The sequence below is a fragment of the Apteryx rowi genome, unplaced genomic scaffold (assembly GCF_003343035.1).
Source record: "Apteryx rowi isolate R43461 unplaced genomic scaffold, aptRow1 scaffold_155, whole genome shotgun sequence".
Classification (NCBI taxonomy): domain Eukaryota; kingdom Metazoa; phylum Chordata; class Aves; order Apterygiformes; family Apterygidae; genus Apteryx; species Apteryx rowi.
In genome coordinates, this window is record NW_020447808.1 from 1360427 (window position 1) to 1384197 (window position 23771).

Genomic DNA, 23771 nt, shown 5'->3' on the forward strand with positions numbered 1-23771 from the left:
TCATTATTTTTTCTTGCATTGAGTTAGCTGTTTGTAGGAAATGCTTCTTGGAGAGTCTCTCTCCTATCAGTAACTGATTTTTTTTATGCATATGACCTTCAATTTTTACATTGTTAAAAGATGATTTAATAGGCACTGTAGCAGGTATGGATTTTGAGGGTGAGGCAGCAGTGGAGGAGAAGAACCATCACCTTTGCTGAGGAATCAGCAGAAGGCGGAGTTCACTTTCACATCCTTAGGACAGCTAAGTATTGGGATACTAAAAAGACTCACCAGTGTTAAAACTGCAGTATTTTGACTGTTTCAATAAAACTGTTGAGTTTAGTGATAGAAACTAAGGTTTCAGGAAATTGACAATGAGGTAAGTGACAGATAAAAGACCAGAAGACTGTCTATCTAGTCACATTAACCTAAGAACAGTTTAGTGGATCGGAACAATGATTCATTGAGGTAAGAACACATAACACCTCCCAAAAGAGGGGAAACAGGATGTAAGCAGTGGGATGAAGCTCTGGATTTACAGCCCTCTCTATTCCCATGTGTGTGCCCTCTGCCCCTGGGGTGGCTCCCCTCTTCTTAGGCAGGACTTTGCACTGCAAGGCTAGCCCCTGGAGTCTAACCCACAGCTCGTCGTGTGGAGGATCTCCAGTGTGGAGAGGGCAGGGCTCATGAGGCTACTGAGAGGCTGAGCCACCTCCATCCAGTATGTGCCTGATTTGGGGGGTAATAAAGATTGCCTGAGGAAAGCGCCTCATGTCCTGATGAAGGTGGCAGAGGGGTGCTGCAGTGCACTGTCTTTGGACAGGCATTTCTCATTTCCAAGGAGATACCCAGCCTGCTTCTGATCAAGGAAAAGATGCGAAGGGGCTGTCTAGTTCAGGGGGCCAAGGAAGGTGGGAAGGGAAGCGAAGGTATTCTGTTTATGGGCTGTAAATAAAAATGGTTGCAATAATGGATACTTTGGTAAAGTGCAGAATACTACTGCATTGCATGTATCCTTTCAGCTTCCAGCAGCTGGCAAATTGATGACTTTCTCAGCCAGAAACTGCTCTCTTTTTTTATAATTCTTGATAGATAGAGCTGAAGACACTTGTGTTAAAAATCTCTCATCTGTATCACAAAAACAGTCATTTCAGGGGAACTGATTACATCAGGTATTCCCTAGTTGTAATTTGGATTTGTTTTTACCAGGCTAATGCCAAAGGTAGAGCGGGCTTACAATTATATTTGAACCACAAAATGAAAATTACCGTACTAGGAATATTAGAATAGCTGTATTTGTGTACTGGGTAACATCAAACTGAGTAAGCTTGTGGATTGTCAGTATAAGATGAATTTGTGCTTACAGGCTTCTGTTGCAAGTGAGAATCAAAAGATGGATGTTTTTATTCATAAGAACTAATAGCAGCTTGTGTCTTACTAGCCTCTCATTTTGGAAAATAAATGCTTTGTGTTGTTTCATTTTTACTGCAATTTTTTTATACCTTCACTACATTTTGTGTTTAATTCTACTCTGGAAGAAGTACAGAAGTACTTGCTGGAGTTCTAGGAAAACAATTTTGTTACTACAGTAGGAGGTCATAAAGGAAAAATGTTGTGTTTAGATAGTACTACCATTTTGATAATATCTGGTCTTCCTCCCTTCTGTGATAAATTAAAAGCTGACTACCTCAAGAATTCTGACAGTATTTCCAGCAGTGCAAAAGACCATTTTAAGCAAAAGAGCAATGAGAGAATCCATTAATCCCAGAGGTATTTGAAGTCTGGAGAACTCTTTCATGTTAAATTTGAGATAAAGCCTTCAGAACTAACCTGGTTTTGAAAACTGTTCTAAAACTATTGTTGGACAGATAACTGGTGGTCTGAAATTGAAGCTGCTCACAATGCCAAATTTATTGTTGAATTAGTCTAATTAAAGCAATAATTGAATGTTGAATTAGATCCTAAATATAATCCTGTGCACGAATTTGGGCTTTAAAACTAAGCATTCTCAGTTGGAAGCTTTTTTTTTTTTTTTTCATACATCTTCTGTAACTTTGTAGATCTCTCTGGAGAAACAGGCATGTTCATCTGCATTTTTTGTGTTCCGTGTCAGACACTTTTATCCATAAAAATAGCAGCTGTTGAAAATGGCTATGGTTCAGTGACTTCTTGTTTTTGGATAAGTTTATTTTTATTTTACTTAAATTGGAGACTACCAATTTAATATGTACAACTATATCATATATAAAAACAATATTTGAAGATCACCCTTTGTAGCCATTTTTATTATACTTGAACTGTTCTCTAATTTTTAATGAGTCTCTCTTCAAGAGTTTCTCTTCTATTTCAGTGTTTTTCAAATTTGTTATGTATAATTCGTTGAATACGTAATTTTTTATATTACAAATGAAAAAGTCTTTTCAATTTTCAAGTTGTTTTAGAAATATACCACTTGAAAAGCCATATGCTGTAGATTAACTGTAGATTGTTCATGAGAAGAGAAGGCAGACATGATTAGTAGCTATTGTAAATGATTGGCATAATTGCTCACAGTGTTCTGATAAAGTATAACAAATAATGTTTTTCTAAAGAGAAGTATAGTCAGATTTATGAAGTTAGCTATAAGTTAATGAGTTACAGCTCCTCTGTAGTGTTGAAAACAGGGGAAAAAGGCAGGTCTAAAACATAAGTCATAAAAAGTAGCATTGTGGGTCAGATCAGAAGTCCCTCTCTTCCAGTATACTGTCTTTGATAATAGTGTAAAAGGCTCTTAATGAAAGAGTATTTAAAAAAAAATGCCTAATGTTATCCTCTCCCATCACCTAGCATCAGTGGGTTTTTTTTGTTTGTTTGTTTAGCATTTTCTTTGCTGGATCATCTTGGACAACTGTCTTGTATACTTCAGGATCCAGCAGGGTAATTGGAACTGAAGGGGATAACTTGCTGATGTTTATCTGAGGGATGAAAGAGGTTTTGTTCCTTCTCCATCCTGGGTACTATATTTTCAAGTCATTAGACTTGGCCTGTATCCCCCTCCGCCTTTTCTTCCCCTTTAGCTCATTTTGTGCATTTAGAAATCCAGGCCTATTTAGTATTCAGAAGTATTTGAAAACTAGGAATAGGTCAGAGGTTTCTCTTGTCACAGAACAAGTTTGCTGCAATCCCAGAGGTGAATAAGACTTACGTGTCTTAAGATAACTACAGAGAAGCTGGTCCCCTAAGCTGCCTTTATAGTCGGTAGAGATGAGAAATCCCTTCTAGGGCATTATTCTTCTCTTTCTAAAGTAGATGTCTGAAACAGGCTGGATTAATTAAACATATGATTTCAGTCTGACTGTGGAACTCATAACATCCTAGATCTGTTGCAAGTCCAGCTTTGCTGACCACAAATGCTGGGTGAGATGAGTCCCACCCACAGTAACCTAGAATTACAAGCTGAATACTTCATGGTCTTCAAATTGATTTGAATTTCCTATTTTCTTTAATGTGGGCTGTATATTCTTCCTTCCTGTGCAAAAGTTGGAACTGATGAATACAAAAAATGTTTGTTTTCTGCAGTGGAGCTAGTTGGCAATATTTAAGAGGCTTACTTGCCATTGGTTTGGAGTTGTCTGAGATGTTCTCAAACCTCTGCAACATGGCTAGAGTGAGAAGAAACATGATTCAGAAAGGGAAGCCCCTCCTGTTTTGTAATAGCATTGTATTACTGGCAGTATAATGAGAAACATCACCTTTCAAGTAGCTGCACCTTTACTTGCTGCATAATTGGAGATGCAGCATCATACAGGTTGGTAGTGTGACATCTCTAGAATGAGCTGTCTTTTGGCGGTACACTGCAGAAGGGTTTTAACATGCTGCTGACTCATGCATTCAGTATAGCTAATGCCCCTTTTACCATTCTGTGAGGTTTTGTACCACACAATCATGTTTCAAGTTAGGCTCACAGTATTGAATTTGCTGTTATCTTAATGTGTCCACAACTCTGTGGACACCTAAAAATGTGCATGATGAGCTATTATATTGGCTGGATTTCCGGGTGCATTGGATGACAATGCCTGTGTTTGTCAGCTTTTATTTTCTAGTTCATTGCTCATATTAGCAGATGCTTTTTTTAACATTATATAAATAGAAATAATTTTTATATTAGGAAATTATTTTCGGTAGTTTGGTGGTATTGGGATTATATGTAGGCAAGGTGATGCTCTCCTGTGACACTAAACTTTTTTCTTCCCTTTGCAAGACCGGTGTGTTAGAGGAACAGTTACGAATGCATCTTCAGTGCTGTTTGACTTTGTGTAGTTTCTGGGACTTGAACCTATCTGTTGCCACCATCCTCTGGGATTATTACAGCAAGAACTTGGTAAGTAGATGGATATATGAAGGAATAAAGTTGAATGTGGACAGTCCTCAATTTTAGCAATTAATTCTACTTCTCCTCTAGCCAAACATGATTGCTGTACTTTTGTAAAAATGACTAGTCAATGGCAGTATCTTTAAATTTGCTGTATTTATTTTAATAATTATGTTTAAACAAGTATTATTGTTATATTATGTCATAGTAGAAAGAATGCATTTTGACTCTTATTTTTAATCAGGGCTAGTGATTTTAAGATCTTGTAAAAACACTTGTGCATATTGACAGTACATTTTTATTTTCTGAGTTGTGGTAGGAAGAGATTGCCTTTTGTTTATGTGAAGGACTGCATTTTATTGCCTTTGGAATATTACCATTTTATGTTACTTAACTTCTTCTCTGGTTTCATTTATTATTTTAGAACAGTTCCTTTACTGTTCCTTGGCTTGGTCTGAAGGGTCTGGCAAATGTTAGTAAAACTCCTTTGTCAATGCTTGAGYTGGTGAAAAGCTGCTGTTGTGACCAGCAGATCCCTGCTCTGTACAAGTCCAGCAACAGTTACCTCATTTTTCTCAGCATTTTGGCACGGATGATGAAAGAAGAGGCAGAGAACAGTGGTGTGCATCCTTGGAAACAAATTAAAGGACGGTATGGCCTCTATTTAGCTTATGGTCCCTGTAAGAGACCTAGTCAGTCTGATTGTATAGCCCTTGAACCACATACTGCAGTGAAGGTGGTACTGCGCTCATCAGAAGGTTAAAGGGGATGAGGGATCCAGGGTGATTCATGATTGGAAGAAGACAGTTGTTGCCGGCTAAGGCTGTGACAGGTGTATAGCTGGGTCCAAGAGTCATCTTGGCGTCCACAGCCTTTGATGGTTTACTTCCTCCTACAGGCCAGGGATTTAGTATACTGGCATCCTATGCACTGGTACAACCCTATTGCCAGTCAGGTAATGTAGTTAAAGCACAGAAATTCTATTTGAGCTGTGTGTAAGCCATGTGTCATCCAAGAACCTGCAGACAGGCTCTTGCTGTACCAGTAATTCCATTTATATTTTCTTTTTCATGGTTGCCTAAATTTTTCCACAGTATTTTTGAGAGGATTTTACTTTTTCATTAATTTTGAAACATACTAACTATGGGATATGTTAAGTCATTACATAAAGAAGCATAAAATACATGCGCTGTAAATCAAAATCCTGATGTCCTATGTACTTACTGAATCCTTGAAATATGTATTACAGTAATAACAACTTACTGTTCATTAAAGGTGCTAAAGTTTTTATGAATTGCTTTCATTGTATAAAACAGACTCTTAGAATTAGTTCTTAAGTATTAATCTCAGTTATTTATATATATGTAATATATATTTAAAATGCATATGTGTATGCAAACCCTGCAATGATACGTAGTAAGCTTCTTCCAAGAAAGAAGTATTATCTTGGGTCTCAGAAGGGGGAAATATATCTACTGCCTATCTATGCTTCATGAGTTGTTATAGTCTTCAAAACTTGCGTTTAAAAATTACTACAACTGCATATTGAAACAAATATGACATTGGATGTTGAATCAATGTCTTGCTTTAGTTAGTAATTTTAATTAGTCTGCTCTGTTTTCACTGAAAACAAATTATACTTACATTTTTGTCTTATTATAGCTTGTTACTTTTCCTAATTTAAGAGGGGGAATAATAATACATAACACACTCTGCCAGTCTGCTCAACCAGTATTCATCATTTCTACCTTGAATAAATCAATTACACAAGTAACAAATTTTAACAGCCTACAGCTATGATTTTGGGATGAACTCTGTTTTCTGCAGCTAACCAAGCATTAATTGATGCATGAAAAACAGAAATGCCTGTCAGTAGTAATTTACTACTAAGCAACATTAATTGGATTTGCTATAATTTTTGGTAGCTAGATTTGATAACCTCAGCACCATTTCCAACTGTTTTTCCAGGTGATGGAATAAGAAAACAGCATTTATGGATGTTTAACTACTCTATATGGAACTTTTTTTTAAGTTAAAGGTGAAGGATACATCCAAGTTTTTAATCACAAGTTAAGCAACCCATTTTCATCTTATTCCTTTCTCATAAGAATGGTGACATTTATTTAAAAGTCCAGATATGAGCAAAGGTCACACAAAAAACACCTATGTAAAAGCTTTCTGCTTTTTGCCAATCACTTTAAAGTTGCAAAGTAGGAGAGCTTTTCACCATTAGCTATGTATGACTTAAGCACTACCGTATAAGCAATCCAGCTTAAAGTTTCTTATCACATCTTCCTGCTAGAGAAAGTTCCCTCTCCCAAATGCTCCAGTTTCCTGTTTCCTCCCAAACTTGTAGTCTGCAGTCCATACAACATGTGCCTGATAAACTCCATGCAAGACTTTTGCAGAACACTGTCGAGAAAAGGAGCTTTCTATCAGGAATCTTTCTCTCCCTTTTACTGTAGTGATGATTAAGTAGGTGAGCCTTTGATCACGACAGCTATGGTAGTATAACGTAAGAACAGAAATTAATATCTCAAGGAGAGAGGTCCCTGGCCATTTTTGGAATTTTGTGTGTGCCACCTGGAAATCACTGAGCTTCTAGGAAAGAAGTTGAGGTACAGAAAGTGTTAGCTGTTGCTGAGAGACGCGACTTAACAACAAATTGCTTTCTTTTCTAGCAGTCCTCACTGGAGATGTGCTAAGTTTGATTGATGCGAAGGCATGGTATGGAGAAAACTCATCACAGACAAAGCAGAGAGTCTTCTAGTAACACTGGGCTAAACTTTCTGCTAGAGGTTGGATGTTGGGGTAAGGGAGAAAGGTTAGGCTGCTCTTGGAGTTGAAAGCTCCAGCATGCACTTTGTATTGGGAGCAGAAAATGAAATAGCATTTTTATTCCATTAGCCAAAACAGTAGGAGAGGGGAGGGAAGGGAAAAAGAGGGTATCTAAAAACTAAGAGTTATTGTAAAAGGGTAATTCTAGACTAAAAGCATGAAAATACAATTGTAGTGTATCAAGCAGGTAGAAAATAGTATATTTGAAGAAAATTTGTTTTGTTTTTTGTTTGTTTGTTTTGATGTAGAATTTATTCCAAGTTCCATCGGAGAAGAATGCAGGAGCTGACAGAAGTGGGTCTGCAGAACTTTTTTAACCTTTTCCTTATGCTAGCAATTGTTGCAGAAAGAGAAGACATAGTGAGTCGAGTGTTGGATCTTTTGGATTTCCTGACTCCATCCTCTGTTACTGTCTGCCAGAGAGCTCTCATTTGGAGAGGCCAGTTTGCTTTTCTTTTGATTTATGTTGAGAAGAACATGGACATTAGTGTCCTAGCTGAGAAACTCTCAAATGCTTTCCGTGAAAAAGCAAAGGAGTTTTTGGTAAACAAAAATGACTACACACAGAAACAAAATCTCTGGACTTTACTTTCAACATACATTGATGGTGTCCAAGAAGTGTTTGAGACCAGCTGCAACCTGAATCTTTCTCAGGAAAAGTTGCTAAATGATGGCTTTACTATGCTGCTGCCTGCTTGTCGAGGAGCTGAACTGAGTATGGTCCTAGATTTTCTACAGGTTGTTCTAGCCAGACTTCGGTAAGTTATTTAGTTAAGTTGTGGATATAGACTGGCATGTTGTTTTTGTGTTTGTAGTCAAAATGTAGTTCATATTAATTTCTTCCTGAAACACAGCAGAAGTAAAGAGGTAGCTCTGGAGGACTGTGAATGATTTGTTAAATTTCAAAATTCACCAATACCTTGCTATGTTTAGAATCTTAGAAATGTTTCCTTACAGTTTCAGGACACTGAGGGTGTCAAGACACAAAAGTTTGAGATCTCTTGATATTTTGTTATGAATCAGTGGCACTGTAGGCAAAATCATTCACTTGCCACTGTTTCAGAGAACACCGTGAACATACTATCTTTCCTTTGGCACAAGAAGTTTCAAAATTCATATTTGTACTAATTACGGAAGTTACTTTTTTTTCAGTGAATCTGTTCTATTTTTCAGATTCTTCGTTATAAATTTTTTTATCTCTTTCACCAAGCTTGTGATCAAATATAACAGTTATGGAGACTTTTAGTCTGGGGTTAGATAGGAAAGAAGGAAATCACATTTCACCACTGAAGCAATTTTGCTTTGAGGTACTAGTTCAGTTTTCAACAACCACAGGGTTCTTCAATAAGCATATTTTTGTCTGCTGAGGCCTTTTGGAAGTAGTCTTCCAGTTTGAAGCCAAAATTGCCTCTTTTTTTTTTTTTAATAAGTTATTAAGAGGCAGCTATTGATCTGCCATTACTTGAGATGTGCAAGACCGGAATATGTGGAAAGAACTGTGTAAGAGCGTGTAATAGGAATAGTGAGGCCCATATGCAAGATCTCTCTTTAACGAAGTGCTTTGTTACTGTCTAGTAGTTTGATTGCAGCTGTCAATAGCTTATATGTCCAAAGACAACTGTTTTTCTGGCAGTCTTTTGGAAAAAGATGAAGCATGAAACTAAGTTTAGTTGATTTATTATTTATTATTTCAGTTCTACTGAATGCATTTACTGGAATAAATTGGAGACTTCAAAAATACTTTGAAATTTTCTCCATTGGTTAATATACAGCATTTGTGTTGCTTTTAAAGATGAAGTAGGGAGAAATTTTAGACTGTGAAAAAGTTTCCTGTTTCATAACTTGACATTGTTCTGAAGCTTTCCAAAACTTCAGGGTTATGTAGTCCTCTTGTAACATAGAGAGAAGAGGATAGAAATTCATTCTAGACTTCTCAGGACATCATGGGCAAGGTACAGTACAGTTATTTATACCTTTACTTACACAAAGGAGTTGTTCTGAAATAATTTGCATTACCAACATGCTCAAATACTTAGTTGTATGAGAGAGATTATTGGAATCTTGTTTTTAACTGTTGGGAGGGAATAGTGAAATGTTACTGGGTCTCTTTCCCACATTGATAGACTCACTGAAAATAGTCCTCTGCTGCCAACATGAGTAAAACAGCACTAAAAATAGTTTCTTCATTCAGAAGATTTAGATGATTTTGTGCCAACCAGAGGTTAAAGTATTACTACCTTAACCAGACTGATTAGGCCTATTGTGTTTGCAAACTTGGAAGAGGATGAAATGGTTCAGTGCTGTTCTCTCTCCTGTTTTTAAAATCCTGATATATAAAAGATAGTAGACCTTTCATAAATAAAATTTTTCTGTAGACTGCACTAATAGTTTTATAACTGTGTGACAGGGAATTTCCAGGTAGGAAGGAAGTGAGATCACTGATTAAAGAGACAAGCAGCTCCCTGTAGGCTGTTAGGAAATAATAACTTCATGTGCCACTTTCTGCTAAACCCGGCTGATGGCTCACAGGAGCATTCTTTATTGCTGATTAAGTAGCATTATGAAAATACTGCCTTGGTTATGTTAACTGAATGCCTCAGTATTTAAAGCTTAGAATGTCAAATAGTTCTAGCAGTCTCCTTTAACGTATCTTGTTGCATTGCTACTATCAAATTTCAGGTTTCCCACTTGCTTTTATTGAGGGTATTGTAAAAAAGGCAATCTTTCATTTGCAGACTGAGGTGTAGCCAAAAGCTCTTCTTTAATTATAGCCATTCATGCTGCTATGGTTAAGGGTCTGTCAGCATTTCCATTATAAACTTTTATTTTCAAGGGTTTGTAACAGAGCTGTGAAAACTTGCTGTGGGCTAAGACTTGTCATAGAAGGGTTTGAAAGTGTGCTTGTTTTCTTCCTTTCTTTTTTCTTAAAAGGCATCACAAAAACGGACCTCCACCATTTTTACACTACTGTATTTTAAAATAACCCTTTTCTGACCTTCCCTGTGTTTTGTTGTCTGCTAGAAAATTGCTGGTAACTTTTGATTGTTGTGTCTACCTACGCTTAGGGTATTTTAAATAAGCTGTTTTATACCATTGTTGTTTTTTTTTGTTATTGTTATTACTATTTTGGCATCCAAATACTTCAAATGAGCTATGACTTAGCAGGAAAAATTATTTTATTAGTCTTTGATCTGTGGAGAGTGGATAATTGGAAACAAGATGCTACTTGCTGGCACTTCCAAGTATTTGGTTTTCATAGTGAGATTCAGTATGAAAGTGTAAGATTGTATTTTAATACAGTCTCCTTTTAAAAAACATATGTAAAATAAACAGTCACACAAAAAACCTCAGTAAAATAAAAAATGTGACAAGATATAGACTTCCTTCTTAGGTTTACTTAGAGCCTTCAGCACCTAGCTCAGACATAAGGTTTTCATTACTTTTTTGTTTCTGCTTTTAAACAATACTTTAGATCCCTGAATTTTTTGTCCTTAATGAAAGGTAAATGTGGGATGCTTGCTCCATGTGTGCTTTCATTTGTTGCAAATTTCTAGTGCTTCCCATCATCTGAGTACCTCATGCCACAAAAAAACCCCAAACCCTAGGTTAATAAAAGTACAGGCATTTAATGGATTTGATTAAAACTCACTATTAAAATGGACACTGGCTTAGAGAAATTTACTGAGTACCTGGAAGACAGTAGGTTCCAGCATTTGTAATACGTTACTCTTAAAAAAGTGCTTGCAACATATTAAAATGTCTTTTATTGTAATCAGATAGATATTGCTCTGACATGAACTTTTTCTCGTTACCATCTTTCTGGTGTTTATTTTTTTGTAGTACATTAGAACTGAGTTACAGGATTATAAAATGTAAGTACATGGCCCGGTATAAAATCACTGCTGGTACTCTAAACATCTTTGTGTAGTTTCAGCGAGACTTACTATGGATTCTCATAGGAGAAGAGAGAACTACCACAAACCTAATAGCATAATAAACAGTGATTTTATTTATGAAGACAATATCTGAGTATTTATGCCAGCTTCTAATGCTCTGCCAAAGTTGTAGGATATGAAAAGTTACTGAAAAGTTCAGTGTGTAAAATTTCCTAAGTTTGTCTTTTTGTCTCTACATGAATGCTAACCAGGTAAACGTGTCTAATTAAAATCTCCATTAATAACTGAGCCATGGATAACGGCAGAAATGGATGTCTCTATCTGTCACAGTGTGTCTAGCCTTGAGGTTGAGAGAGAAATCATGATAGAAATGGATTTTCTATCCAGTATTATCTTCGCTATGGAAATGTATACTTATTTGTAATTTTTTTGCATTATATTTCCATCAAAAAATGCTGTGGGGAGCATTCTGAGACCAACAGGAGTTTCTCTTCCTTTCTCTGGTATTGCATTAGTCAGCAGATGGAGGAGGATGGAAAGGTCCTCCCCCCTTCCTCCCTCTTTTCTTCCCCTCCTCAGGGATTTTAGTGTTAGTCTTTGGAAAATGTATTTTTCTTAGGTTGAACTTCTGAAGACTGTGTTCAGAAAAGTTTGGAAAAGCATGAGTCTTCTCTTACCCATCCCTTCCCATGAGTATATTTAGAGCTACCAATATGATGTCCTGATAAGTACAGAGGGTAGCTCTGTGACAAAAACACCGAGCTGAGATTCAGGAGAACTTAGTTTGGCTCTGCCAGACTTACTGAGTGACCATCAGAAAGTCTCTGAATGTTGCTACGAGCTTTGTTCACCTGTATGGAAAATGGAAATAAGTCCTTCCTTTTTTGTCTTGCTGTTATAGGCTGGGAGGCAATTATAGGTTTGGGGAGCAAGCATGTCCAGCAGGACATGTGTTGGCTTGACCTATGATTTAAAATATTTTAGGGCTTTGAAGTGCAGGAATTCTCTTAATTAAGCTGAGGTATGAATGAATTTAAAGTAAATATAGTCTCTAAATGTTTTGGAACATGGAAAGTAAGCATTGCTTAGAATGTAGCACTGTTCTGAAAGGTTTATTGTGCCCAAATCCTTTCAAGTAATCTGTTTTGGTTTTCTGTGGGGCTACTACATGTGTTCTGAGCTACTTTTATTACTTTAAGGTATGGCTCTCATAATTAAAATTCAATTTCCTTTCTATTCCTCTTTCTTTACCTGGTATTGCACTGTTTTGTGTGTGTGTAAAATAACATCATATGCCTTTTGTGTTCTGATTTTCAAAGACAACTAGCTAAAACTGAAGTGTATTTTGATTGCATGTCCTCTGCTCTGAGAATATTACTATATTAATGAATGAAATGAGATACATTGCACTGAAGCTGTGTACCTAATACTTTGTTTGTGGAAGGTTCCTGTATTTGTCTAGGATTGCTTCAGGTTTGCTGGAGTATTTACTTCCACTTCTTACTATCAATTTTCTGGAATCTGTAAAAGGTCACATGAGAGCTGAATAATTGATTAAAATCAATTTCATATTAGTGTTTAGGATGTAATAGAGCATCTGCCATAGCATCGTTTTAAGAACAACCTGAAATAACAGAAGCAGTCAAGGAATCTGCCAAGCTTCTGATTGTTGATGCCCAAGTAATGCCAATCTTTTTAGATACATGAAGCTAAAGAAATTCTAGTGTAGTACTCTAATTATGAAGATATGCAGCTCTGTCCCCTGTGCTAGAGACTGGAACACTTTTCTGTCTTTCATCCATTGTACCCATTTTATCTACCAAAAATTAATTCACGTAGGCCTTTTTGTGGCCTACCTGACAGCAATACAAGACTTACTGTTGTGAAAGACTAAATACACAAAAAAAGAGTAAAATCATATCCAGGTGTAGTAAGAACCTGCTGGTTAGGATCCTGTTGTTTAGAAAAATATGTGCTTGTTCCCTGAAGGACAGAAAGTACAGATTTGTTTTCCGGTGGAAGTGTCTCACTTTTGAAACTGTTTTCCCCAAATGAACTTTCCTCTCTGTTTTCCTTCTTTTCTTCTTTGCCTGAAGTGTAAAAATGGCATTTCATATGGAATATTTTTTGTTGTGGATGTTAAAGAAATATTTTTGCCAGTAAAACCATTATATGCAAGTAGCATTCTAATCTCTTAATTTTGATTGTTTCTTTGTTACCTTACAAGATATATATTTCTTCTCTCTTTAGATATCTCTTGTCAGATTTAAGGCTTATTTAAAATGAAAAGAAAGCTGAAGCAATTTTCTTTATTCCATTTCAGTCTCCTAAGGCCTATTTCCCCCTGGTGAGCTCATAGCAACAGGGGGGTTTAAGGGAATTCAGCTTTCTGCAAATTAATGTCTCGCATCATGAAAATTCAGGACTTTTTTTTCTATATCTTGAAAAAGTAATACAGTGAGTGTGAGTATTATTTCTTGCCAGCGGGTGGAAAATGAATGATTTTGTCACAGTTTTACTGCTTGATGAGCAGTGTCCTGAGGGTCAGGCTTAAGTCTGTGTCACTATGCTGCTCATTACTCTTGAGCTAAATAAGGGCTGATTGGTTCTAAATTGCCTAGCACATGGGCCGCAGATGAGCTCAGTGAGTAGGGGATGACCTGCTATTCAGGCTGGGAGTAACCCCGGTGTGCAAATGCTGCATTAGAACACCGTGGGAGAATGAGAGGCTACCGACCGCTGCCAGCAAAAGAAATCGAAATGTAAAAACTCTTTGATGCTGCAATGTTAGAATTTGAAATGTAGGAAGTGACAGGTTGATGGTACTTATCAGCTTTGGCTGGATTAGAGAACAGTGTCATTTTGCTTATATAATGACAGAAGAATGAAGCTGGCTCCCAACTACTTTGCAGTGCAGAGCTGTGGCTGCCAGACTCAATGCTGCCTCCTACTGACAGCCTTCATGGAGGAATGGAGAAAGCGGATGGCGAGCCCGCTCAGATGTTCTTAGCCTGTTTTGTGTACTGAAGGATGCTCTGTGCATGTGTGCATCTATGCCTTTGTCTGCGTTCTCTTCTCCTAGCAGAGAAGCGGAACGACAGGCCTGATTGATAAAACCCTGAGCATACGTTTTGGGACAAGAGCAAGTCACTGTAGTCTTCTAGAACTGTTAGACTGCTCTTCTACTTGTACTGAACTGTACATGTGTATGTGTCTCTGCTTCACACGTAATATTTCCTTTGTACTCTTCTCTCCATTGCTAGACCCTCTGGAAGTAGATGATCTCTGGAGAGAAGAATTAATTTGTGTCTGCATGTTTTAAGGAAAGTTGACCTTTAAAGAGGAGAAAAAAATCTGCACAAACTCAAAGGAGAATCCTTATGCTAACTGAACAAATGAATATACTTGTCTTAATGGAGGAAAATGAAAAGCAAGCAAAGCACCCACCAGGCTTTGAACAAAAACATGGCTTATAGTAGCTTATGCTGTTCTGAGAGATTCAGTAGTTCAGTAGAATGATCTTTTTGTTTTGTTTTTTTCCCCCTCCCCATCCCCCTCCCAGGCAAAGAAGAATAGATAAATAGCCACTTCATTTTTTACGAGGCAGTTTCAGATTCTGGTAGTGATGACTGAAAACTACCAGCATGAGCCTCTCTCACTACTAACTCATGGGACTACCTTACTAGCAAAACAAATTGGCTGGCTCGTGAAACCAGCTACTAGATAAAGAGAAGGGATGAGTCTGAATGTAATCTGTGTTTTCTATTTATTTGTATACTCTAACTGTGAATATACCAGTTGATTCCTCATCCCCAGGGATGATTCTGCCCATGCTGAAATTCCTTCCGAGACATAAAAACAACTTCCAGTTTATTCGTTTCTAGGCATTGTAACCAAAAAAAAAAAAAGGAAGAAACAAGAAAACTGTGGCAGCAGGCTCACAAGCACAAACAGTTTTACTGTAAAACACTGTGAGTCTGTTGGAATGAGAGAGAAAAATTTTTAAAGAACATAATTAATGTGAGGCTTCAGCATTACTCGAAATGTGTTCTTAGTATTATCAATGTTTAATGGCTTCATATTGGATCACTTAAGATGAAAAACTGTTTAGCATGACTAGTTTTAGTAGATGAAAGTGTCGAGTTATAGAATAAATTGCACAGAAATTAAGTTTTGTCTGTATGCAGAAAAAAGTGTATGGTATTTCTAAGTGCTCAAATGCAGGGCAGAAACAGAATTTAAAATGATTTTGATATATTGGGAAAATGGTCATCAGCAAGAGGTAATAAAGTGAAGGCCAAGTACTGAAATTAGGAAGGAGAAGTATTAATACAAAACATGGAATGGTTGGCATGGCAGGAGTACTGTCAAAGCCTCAGGAGGCAGCATGTACCATGAGGTGATAGAAATAAAGGTGGCATTCACATCTGTGGTGAATTGAACTGTGACAGCTGACATAGCTGTTACCCCCATCTGTCCATCTTGCCCTTTCTCGTAGACTTTGCTGCCCGCTCAGCACGGATGGCTGCAAGACACATTAATCTGTTCCTGCACTAGCACGGTTTTCTGTCTGGCATACAGAAGAAAACCAAAATAAGTTTGTGAATGGCAGCTCCAGTGGATTCCCCAACATCTGCAAAAAGGAGGGCAAGGGGCTGTATTTATGCTTTGGCCTCTATTTACATGGCTCTCTATTTACTTTAATTTTTAAGAATATAAATGGCTGCAAGAAAATAATTATTTGAAATTTGGTTGAAATCTATCCATGGGCTAATTCCCATAACAGTAACTTTATTTCACGCACACAGGTTGTGTGATATTAGGAAGCAGGACTTAATGTGACTCCTCCTAAGAGGAAAAAAGCAACCCTCCTCCCTCCCCCCAAAAAGACACCCTTAAATATTGTTGTGTGGGGTACTAACGAAAGTGTTTTGGGTGAGATACAGGAGCTGCTTATTTTGTCTTTAGCTGTGGTTTTGTATGCAGTTCTGGACATAACAGTTTACAAAACATGTATGAATAAGTTGAAAATTGGAGAGCTTCTCAGAAGGGAATGACAAGGAGAGGAAGTTTGTAGAAGTTGGAAGGAATTTATTTTATTTGGAAAACCCTGAAGGGAGACATGGTAGAATGATCCAATATGTAAAGGAATGTAACAAAGAAGACAAGCTGTCTGTTGTTCTCCATCCCCGTGGCTTTAAGTTGGCTTAATTTGTGGCAGAAACAGTTTAGTTTGGTTATTTAGAGCATTGTGCAACTGTCAACACCATGGCAGACTGTAAAAGAGGGCTGTGGAATCGACTTTCATTTTTTTACTTTTTAGAGAATGCATTAGGCAAACATTTGTCAGGGATGGTCTTGGTAAGCTCAGCAGACTGCAGAGATGGACTTACTAGATGACTGTCGAGGTGCTTCCCAGCCCTTCATTTATGTTTCTGTGATTTCATATTAAGGAGTGCTAGATGCGGCTGACGACTGGGTATTAAGGATGCTTCCTAAGCAATATTCTCTGCTTTTCCTTACAGAACAAAACCTCAATGAAATCGGAAACTAAGGGGTACAAAAGAAACCAATACCTGAAACCGTAAATCTGCCATAAAGTTTGACTTTGGAAATCTGCCATTAATTTTGATTTGTAGTGTCAGTGTTCTTTTAACTTCTGCTTTCTGTTAGGGAAAAAAGCAAATGTGTTTACTACTTCTAAACAGTAATAATTTGTGGAATTTCTGCAGCGGGAGTGTCAAGGTGGCCTGTGCTGTGTGTTCACCAAAATGGATTCTGTTGAATCTGTATTCAAGTCTTGAAATCTGTGTAGAAAATGACTTAGGAAAATTTTAGACTTTTCCTAAAGGAAGATAGTTGAGACAGAGCATGTCTGTGTGCATTGTCATGTTTGTTTGTCTTGGAGCAAGTCCAAATGCCATTAATTGCCAGTGCCTTATGTGCATAAATGTTCCAGCTTTCTTGCCACTCGTGCTAAACCAGGAACAGTGAAAATGTGCCTAATGTGAAATGAGGCTGATACAGTAGGCCACCTTATCCTCCCTAAAGAAAATGGAAAGAGCAGAGCATGCTCTGCAATGTGTACATCCCGCATCATGTCATGCTCTTGTGGGGCTCCCTTCCTGACATCGTTACTGGGAGGAGCAAACAGAGAAGGTAAAAACAGTTGTTGTTTATTTAGTTCTCTGATAAGCTGAACTACTGTCTACTCGCTCCTCTTTTTCACAACCAGAAGGCCCTGTTTATCTCTAATCGGGGTTAATTAAAGCCTTAGGGCAATGCTGAGACCCTGCCAATGGCTGGAAGGTACAGGCATAATCACGGCTGCAGCTCCTCACTGTAGGGAATGGAGAGGTAACCGTGGGCTTATCACCAGCTCTGATAATACAGCTGTGCTAATTCTTTCTGAAAATACATGATTGAACTTTTTTGTCAAATAGTTCTGTTCATTTATTAATTTCAGAGTGTTAGCAAACAGTGGTATGAAGTCTCTGGTTTAATATGTATGCTTGCAAATCCATGTTAAGAAACAGAAACCTTTTGGTTTTATATATGGTAATGCAGTGACTACACAGGCAGCCACGGCAGCCATTATGCACTCAGCAGCCTTGAATATGCGTAATCTTTTACTGAGGGGCAGCAGAAGGGAGGGATAGGCAAGTACGTATGTGCTTGCCGGGACAATGAGGCTTCCTTTTACTGCCTTTTGCATTCCTGTGTTACTTACAAAAAGTCAACAGGGAGAATAAAAGCAAATATTTCATTGGCATTCTTTGTTTTCTTGGACATGAATATATTGATTAGTCATTGGTGATGTGCATTTGAAAATATTCCAGTAAGTGCTCCAGGTATCCGCCTAAAAATATTTTAAAGCTGCTAAAGATTTGCTCCTAGGGAATTCTTCCAATTCACACCACACCTGTATATTCTAGGGTGTTCTGCAGTGGCTTAATTTGGGGAGGAACTGGTGTGTGTGTGTGTGTGTGTGTGTGTGTGTGTGTACACACATGTGCGTGTTAAGTGTTGCATTTAGGTGGAGCTTTGTATTAGGTGCAAAGATGTCATCAGAAAGTAATGCACTGTGATCATCTTATTTCTTAAACAGTAATTAACTGTAGCACGGCCAGGATTATCCAAATGTCATAGGGAGAGTGAATATATTCAGATAATCGAGGGACTTTACAATGTAATTATTAGACATTAGGGAGACATGACCCTGTTTTGGATAACAGGGAGCTTTGGTTAATTGATGCTAGACTAATCAAAGTTTGGCCATTTTATTATTCTGGGACTCTAGGCTTTGCTAGAAAATATCTGTATGTATTTAGAAAAAAACTCAACATATAAAAGTGTAAGCCTAAGACTGAAACTTAAGATTGTACTTGTATTGCCTTGCTGTATTGAATTACTGTTGTCATGATTATAAGGGTTCAGAAATAATTTATATTGTCTGTAAATCATCCACATTTTATATCATAGTGAAAATTTAATACATTTTGATTCTGAGTCTTTATTTTGTAAAGGCATCTATTTTTCTAAGTCATCAAGAATGACTACTGATTTTTCTAAATAGAACTGAAAAAACTGAAGATTTTTTTCCTGCAGCCAAGAAATTTTTTTGTTTTATTTTCTTTCTCTGAAGAAAAGCTTTGATATGTGTACAGTGTGAGCATTATGACAGAAAATGCAGTTGATGCAGTCCCCCTTGAGCTTCATTGTCTTCTCCAAGATTAGAACACGAGGACATAAAACAGAATTTCATTTCATTAGAGTTCATTATGAAAGGGTTTTCACTGTACTGCTGTGATACTGAACCTCTGGAATTTCTAATGACTTAAGCCACCCTTTGGAAGATCTGAAGATTAAGTGTAGCGTTGCTAGGGTCTTTTACTGAAAGTTTCTCTATTGCTCTCTTTTTCTCTTTCTTTTTTTCTTCCTTGAAACAGGGTAATTTCTGAAAACTCTTCAGCAGTCCTATCTCCATGTAAATTAATACTGTAAATTGTGCTGTTAGTGAGGGTGGAGGGGAGTAGTAACAGTGGGTGGGGGGAGAAAAGAATTAAAATCATTCCAATAAATGGTTTAATTTATGCCTCAGCAGTTAAGCATGCTCCCGGTTAACAGAAATACCCTTCAGCTACACAGGATTTGGGAGGGTTGGAGGGCACTCATTTGCACATAAATAGCCATTAACTGATAAATTCCCAGAGGTCTCCTGTTGCATGCTAGTGGTTCTGACCTACTTAGCTAGCTTAAATTTGTTTTACAGAATTATTATAATTCCATCCTTGGTACTTAAACTTTGTGATTAATGCATGCCTCACAATACAATTAAAGTATAATTACACAGTTTTACAGTTTGCTATCATGGTGTTATTATTATTACAAAGAGCTGGATTTTGCAAATATTAGAAGAATTAGGGTTCTGATACCCATCACTGCTGTTATTAAGTGATTAAGTTAAATGGGACCCCTTTATGTCTGAAGAATGAATTGGAGAGAGAGGAATCATTAACTAACACATCAGATGGTTTCTAAGTGATTGAGGAAGAGATGTGTGGTAGCGTGTTTTTTTTGGGGGGGGGGGGGGGGGGGGAGGGCTGGGGTTTTTTTTTACACATCTGTAGACCATAGGTGCAAATACCTTTTGTTCATCTTTGCCAGCTGCCAGTGATATGCTGTAGCAAATCTGTGCCTTAGTGCTAAAAGTTTCTACTAAGTTTCTACTAAGCATCTCCTTTTTGTAATCTGTTATAAATCATTTGCCTGTGTTAAACATCTGATATTGTTAGACTTTTGAAGCTTTTTATTACAGGGTTAGTTGCTTTGATACCTTTGTTAGAAACACTAAAGGCCAGAGAAACAGTCCAATAGATCTGTGCGCATAGGCTGGAATGCGCATGGAAAGACTGTATAGATTTTGTTTTGTGCTCTGAAAACCCAGAGCAATTCTCTGAGGTATATGTGGGTTGGAGTAGCATGAGAATATTCTATATTTATACTGGCTGCAAATAACACTAAGTCACAAACACTGCTGGTTTTGCCTTAGGGTAACCTTGTAAGGGTTCCTGGCCTTCCTGGTTTTTCTAGCTGCACCTAGTTCTGCGTCTGCTGTTCACTCCTCAGGAAGGAGTGATGTGAGAATCATTATGTTACTTACATGTGACCCAAGAATCACATCTGTATTGTGTAATTCTCCTTGTATCCTTTTTATGCAAATGCAACTGAACCGGAAAACCTAAATCTTTACGTTAACCAGTAATAAAATTAGTAAATCAAAGGACTGACAAATAATCCTTTACAATATTTCCTTATCCTAATATAAGTTACAAATCTAATTTTACTTTCTTTATCTGTGAGTATGGGTTACATTGCACATTTCAGTGTTAGGAAAGGTATCAGTTGACACATTTTCTGAATTTTCAGTCTGTTCTTCTGAAGCTCTTAAGGTTACCCTATAACAATTTTTAGCCATAATTGCATAGTGGAAACTCCAAACTGTACAAAATCGAATGTTGCATCCTCAAGTCCTATTTGATCCAGTGTCTTGGATTTCATTTTTGCTTAGTTTGAAATGACCTGTTGCTTTTGTGGTTTTCTGGTCTCTAAGTTGTACTATTCATTTCCTTAACCATGAAAATATTTCTTCTTTTTAATTCTAGAGAACACACAGGGCAAAAGGCAAGTAGAAATCTTTTCCTTGGAATGCCTTCTTTCACATCTGTAATTTTAGTCTATAGTATTGTACTGTGCTGTACATGTGTACTATGCTATTACGATAATATAATCTCTGCTTTCACTATTATCATTTGCTGTCATTGAGGTCAGAAAACATTGGTCATTATTACTGATACATGAAAGCACGTGAGCAGGTAGCCAGTAATTATGCTTGGAAGAATTTAGTGTATTTCAGTGCTTCTTACTTGAATATATGTGAATTGGTTTTATTTCTAGTCTTTAAAAAATTACTGTGTAGAAGTGATTTAAATCATTTTCATGTGGCACAGCAAAAATGCAAAAGCACATTACCAGAAAGAAATGGTCAGCAGTAAGAGCTGTTTTGCAAAGTTGGCTTGCAACAACTACCCCACTATGAGGAGAAAACAGTTATCCCGTAATAAGAAGACTAATGAATTCAGAAATCCATTGATTATACTGGCTCTGGGTAGATTATGTGCAGACTTGCTTCAAGGAGAGGAATTTATGAAATGTTTGCCGCATCCAGCAAGCACTGCTGCTATAATACAGCTGCCTCCTCAGTGGTTTGCTTTGATCCTGTGGAATGAAAGGACAGGAGGATCAGCTCAGGTCTAAATGAGATTACAGCTGGTTCGGCAGCTTATCTGGTCTAATGCCAACTAGTGTGGCTTTGCACGTCCTAAGGGGTTTACAACAGAAACTGTTTATTGAGTATCATCGGTTTACTCAACACAAGCAGGCTAATCCTTCCCAGCCTCAGCATGTTGTAGGATTGTGCATGAGCCAAACCAAAAGCTGGTGTAGCCAGGGCCTCCAGAGCCCTTTGTCTCGCTTCATATTGATTTTTTTACCTGTGTTAAAGACGGTAAAAAATAAAACCAATAACCAGCCCTATTGTGAGCAAAAGGTTAATCTGACCTAAAATCTTACAAAAGCATCTTTTAACCCTAGCAGGGATGGCAGCCTTTCTCTGACTTCACTCAAGGGATTTTATAGTTTCAGGTTTTGAAGAGAAAGACAGGAAAAACAGCTAAAACATTTAACTCTGTATGTCTTGCAAGGTCTCTGCAATCTTTTAGCTGCTTCACAGCAAACTTTAAACAATTATTTCTGAGTAGCAACCACTGTTAACAGGGTATCATCTAGCTGGGGTGCATGATGACATGCAGTAAGACCACGATATGCTGCGTATAGGTAGAAAGTACTGGGAGCTTGTAGGCATCCCAGGGGTTGTCCTGTTTTTTCACTGTAGTGTCTTTTGTGTGTAAAAAAAAANAAAAAAAAAAAAAAAGTCAGAAAATGCCTTGATCAGTTGCTTTCTCCTAAAAGAAATTAGGAACTGGGCAAAAGTGTTTTAAGGATTGAAAAAAAATAAAATTACAGAACAGGCCCACAGAAGCAAGCAGAATGTTTTAAAAAATTCTGTGCCGCAAGTTCTTACTCCTAACGAACATCCCTTTCTGTTTTCATATGGAAGAAAATTGAATATTGGATGTAATAGTATTTTACTGAATATGTTTCCTGTCTGAGGTGAGTCTCTGTTTCAGAAGACATTGCAGTGTGTGGCAGTTTATTATCAAGTGATCTGGTTTTTCTCGTATAGAGAAGGAATAGACTAAACACTACGAAAACCTGCAGAGTAATAACAATACCTTTTTAGTGGAAAAAACACAGGAGGTTACAGAATCTGCATCACTGGAGATATGTGGGAATTGATTAGTTACCTATATTTGTAGACTGCGTATGCTTTAGGAATAATTAAATCAATTCTGCCATGACACAGGGAGCTGAATCTGGTGACATACCTTTCATTGACGTATGGCACACCTAAACTGGGAACCGTTTCAAAGAGAGTGTTGAATACTAACTAAAAGAAAAGATGGCAGTAGTTTGAGGAAATATGAATGGTTGTTTTCTGTTTACTTCACTTAATTGGAATGAATGTGTATTTTAAGCTAAATGTAAGCAAAGAGGTTGCCGTGGATACCATGGAGGCATTGTGACTGCTGTGTGGTGAAATCACTAAAAATGATGTTTAAGGTAAACATGAACTTTACACAATATTTAAACCTAATGGACAAGATGTGTACAAGTTGAAAATGTAATATTTATCCAATCATTCCTATTTTATCAAATCTGGTCTTAAAGCAATTGGTTGCTCTCATGTAGTATTACATTTTTAGTACATTTGGAGATAAAAGCTATTGTTGGTGATTGCTTAAACTCTCTTTGTTCAGTCATCTGAACAGTGTAAATCAAAGCATTTTGTCAGACTGTGAGAAGTTTCGCCTAGATAATGCTTCCCACACATGCAGGTCACCAAATAAATTATGTTCATGGTTTTACAGAATAGCTGGCGCTGGAAGTTAAATGGATGCCCAGTGGTAGAACTCATAAAACATTTTCCTGTTAACACGGCCGGGCAGAATTGACATTGTTGATGGTAGCTTTGATCTAATAAACCATCAGTTCTAACAGTGATTTTTTTTTTTTAATGTGTTTCTGAGGGGATGATGATAAAAGTTTAGCGAGCCTACAGTTCTTCCTGAATGACAGAAAATCAGCTCTACTGTCTGTATTGCCAGATGTTGGGAACAATGTTAGTAGGGGATGTTTTGTACCCAAAGTAATCTCCTTCACTAGAAAGATGCATTACATGAACAGCATCCTTTAAAATAACAGATACTCTGTAAAGAACAAAATTGATTTTCAGGAAAGAAGTGCAATATTTTGTTTGAGAATTTGGAAACAAGTTACTTCATTATCTTGACTACAAGCTGCCTGCCTTCCAAAATTTATTTTATCTCTTGGTTTAGGAAAATCTTTTGCTCTCTACTTAGAGTATATGACTCCCAGCAAGTTGCTAGAGAGCATACATATGCATATAGTGTTGGGTTTTCTGCATAGACAGCTAGCGAGGAGCAAAAGTTTCATTTGAAACAGCTTTTTTAAAACTTCACATTTGAACTACAATTCTTCTCTCTGTCATGTTCTTGTTTTAA

General features: G+C 37.3%; 1 protein-coding gene across 1 annotated transcript in view; it reads left to right on the top strand.

Moving 5' to 3' along the window:
- Positions 1-23771, top strand: part of MMS22L (MMS22 like, DNA repair protein) — a 99723-nt gene that overhangs the window by 31864 nt on the left and 44088 nt on the right. Inside the window, exons 12-14 of the mRNA XM_026059290.1 lie at positions 4223-4342; positions 4758-4984; positions 7420-7929. Coding sequence (XP_025915075.1) covers positions 4223-4342; positions 4758-4984; positions 7420-7929 — 857 coding nt within the window. The remainder of the gene's footprint in view (positions 1-4222; positions 4343-4757; positions 4985-7419; positions 7930-23771) is intronic.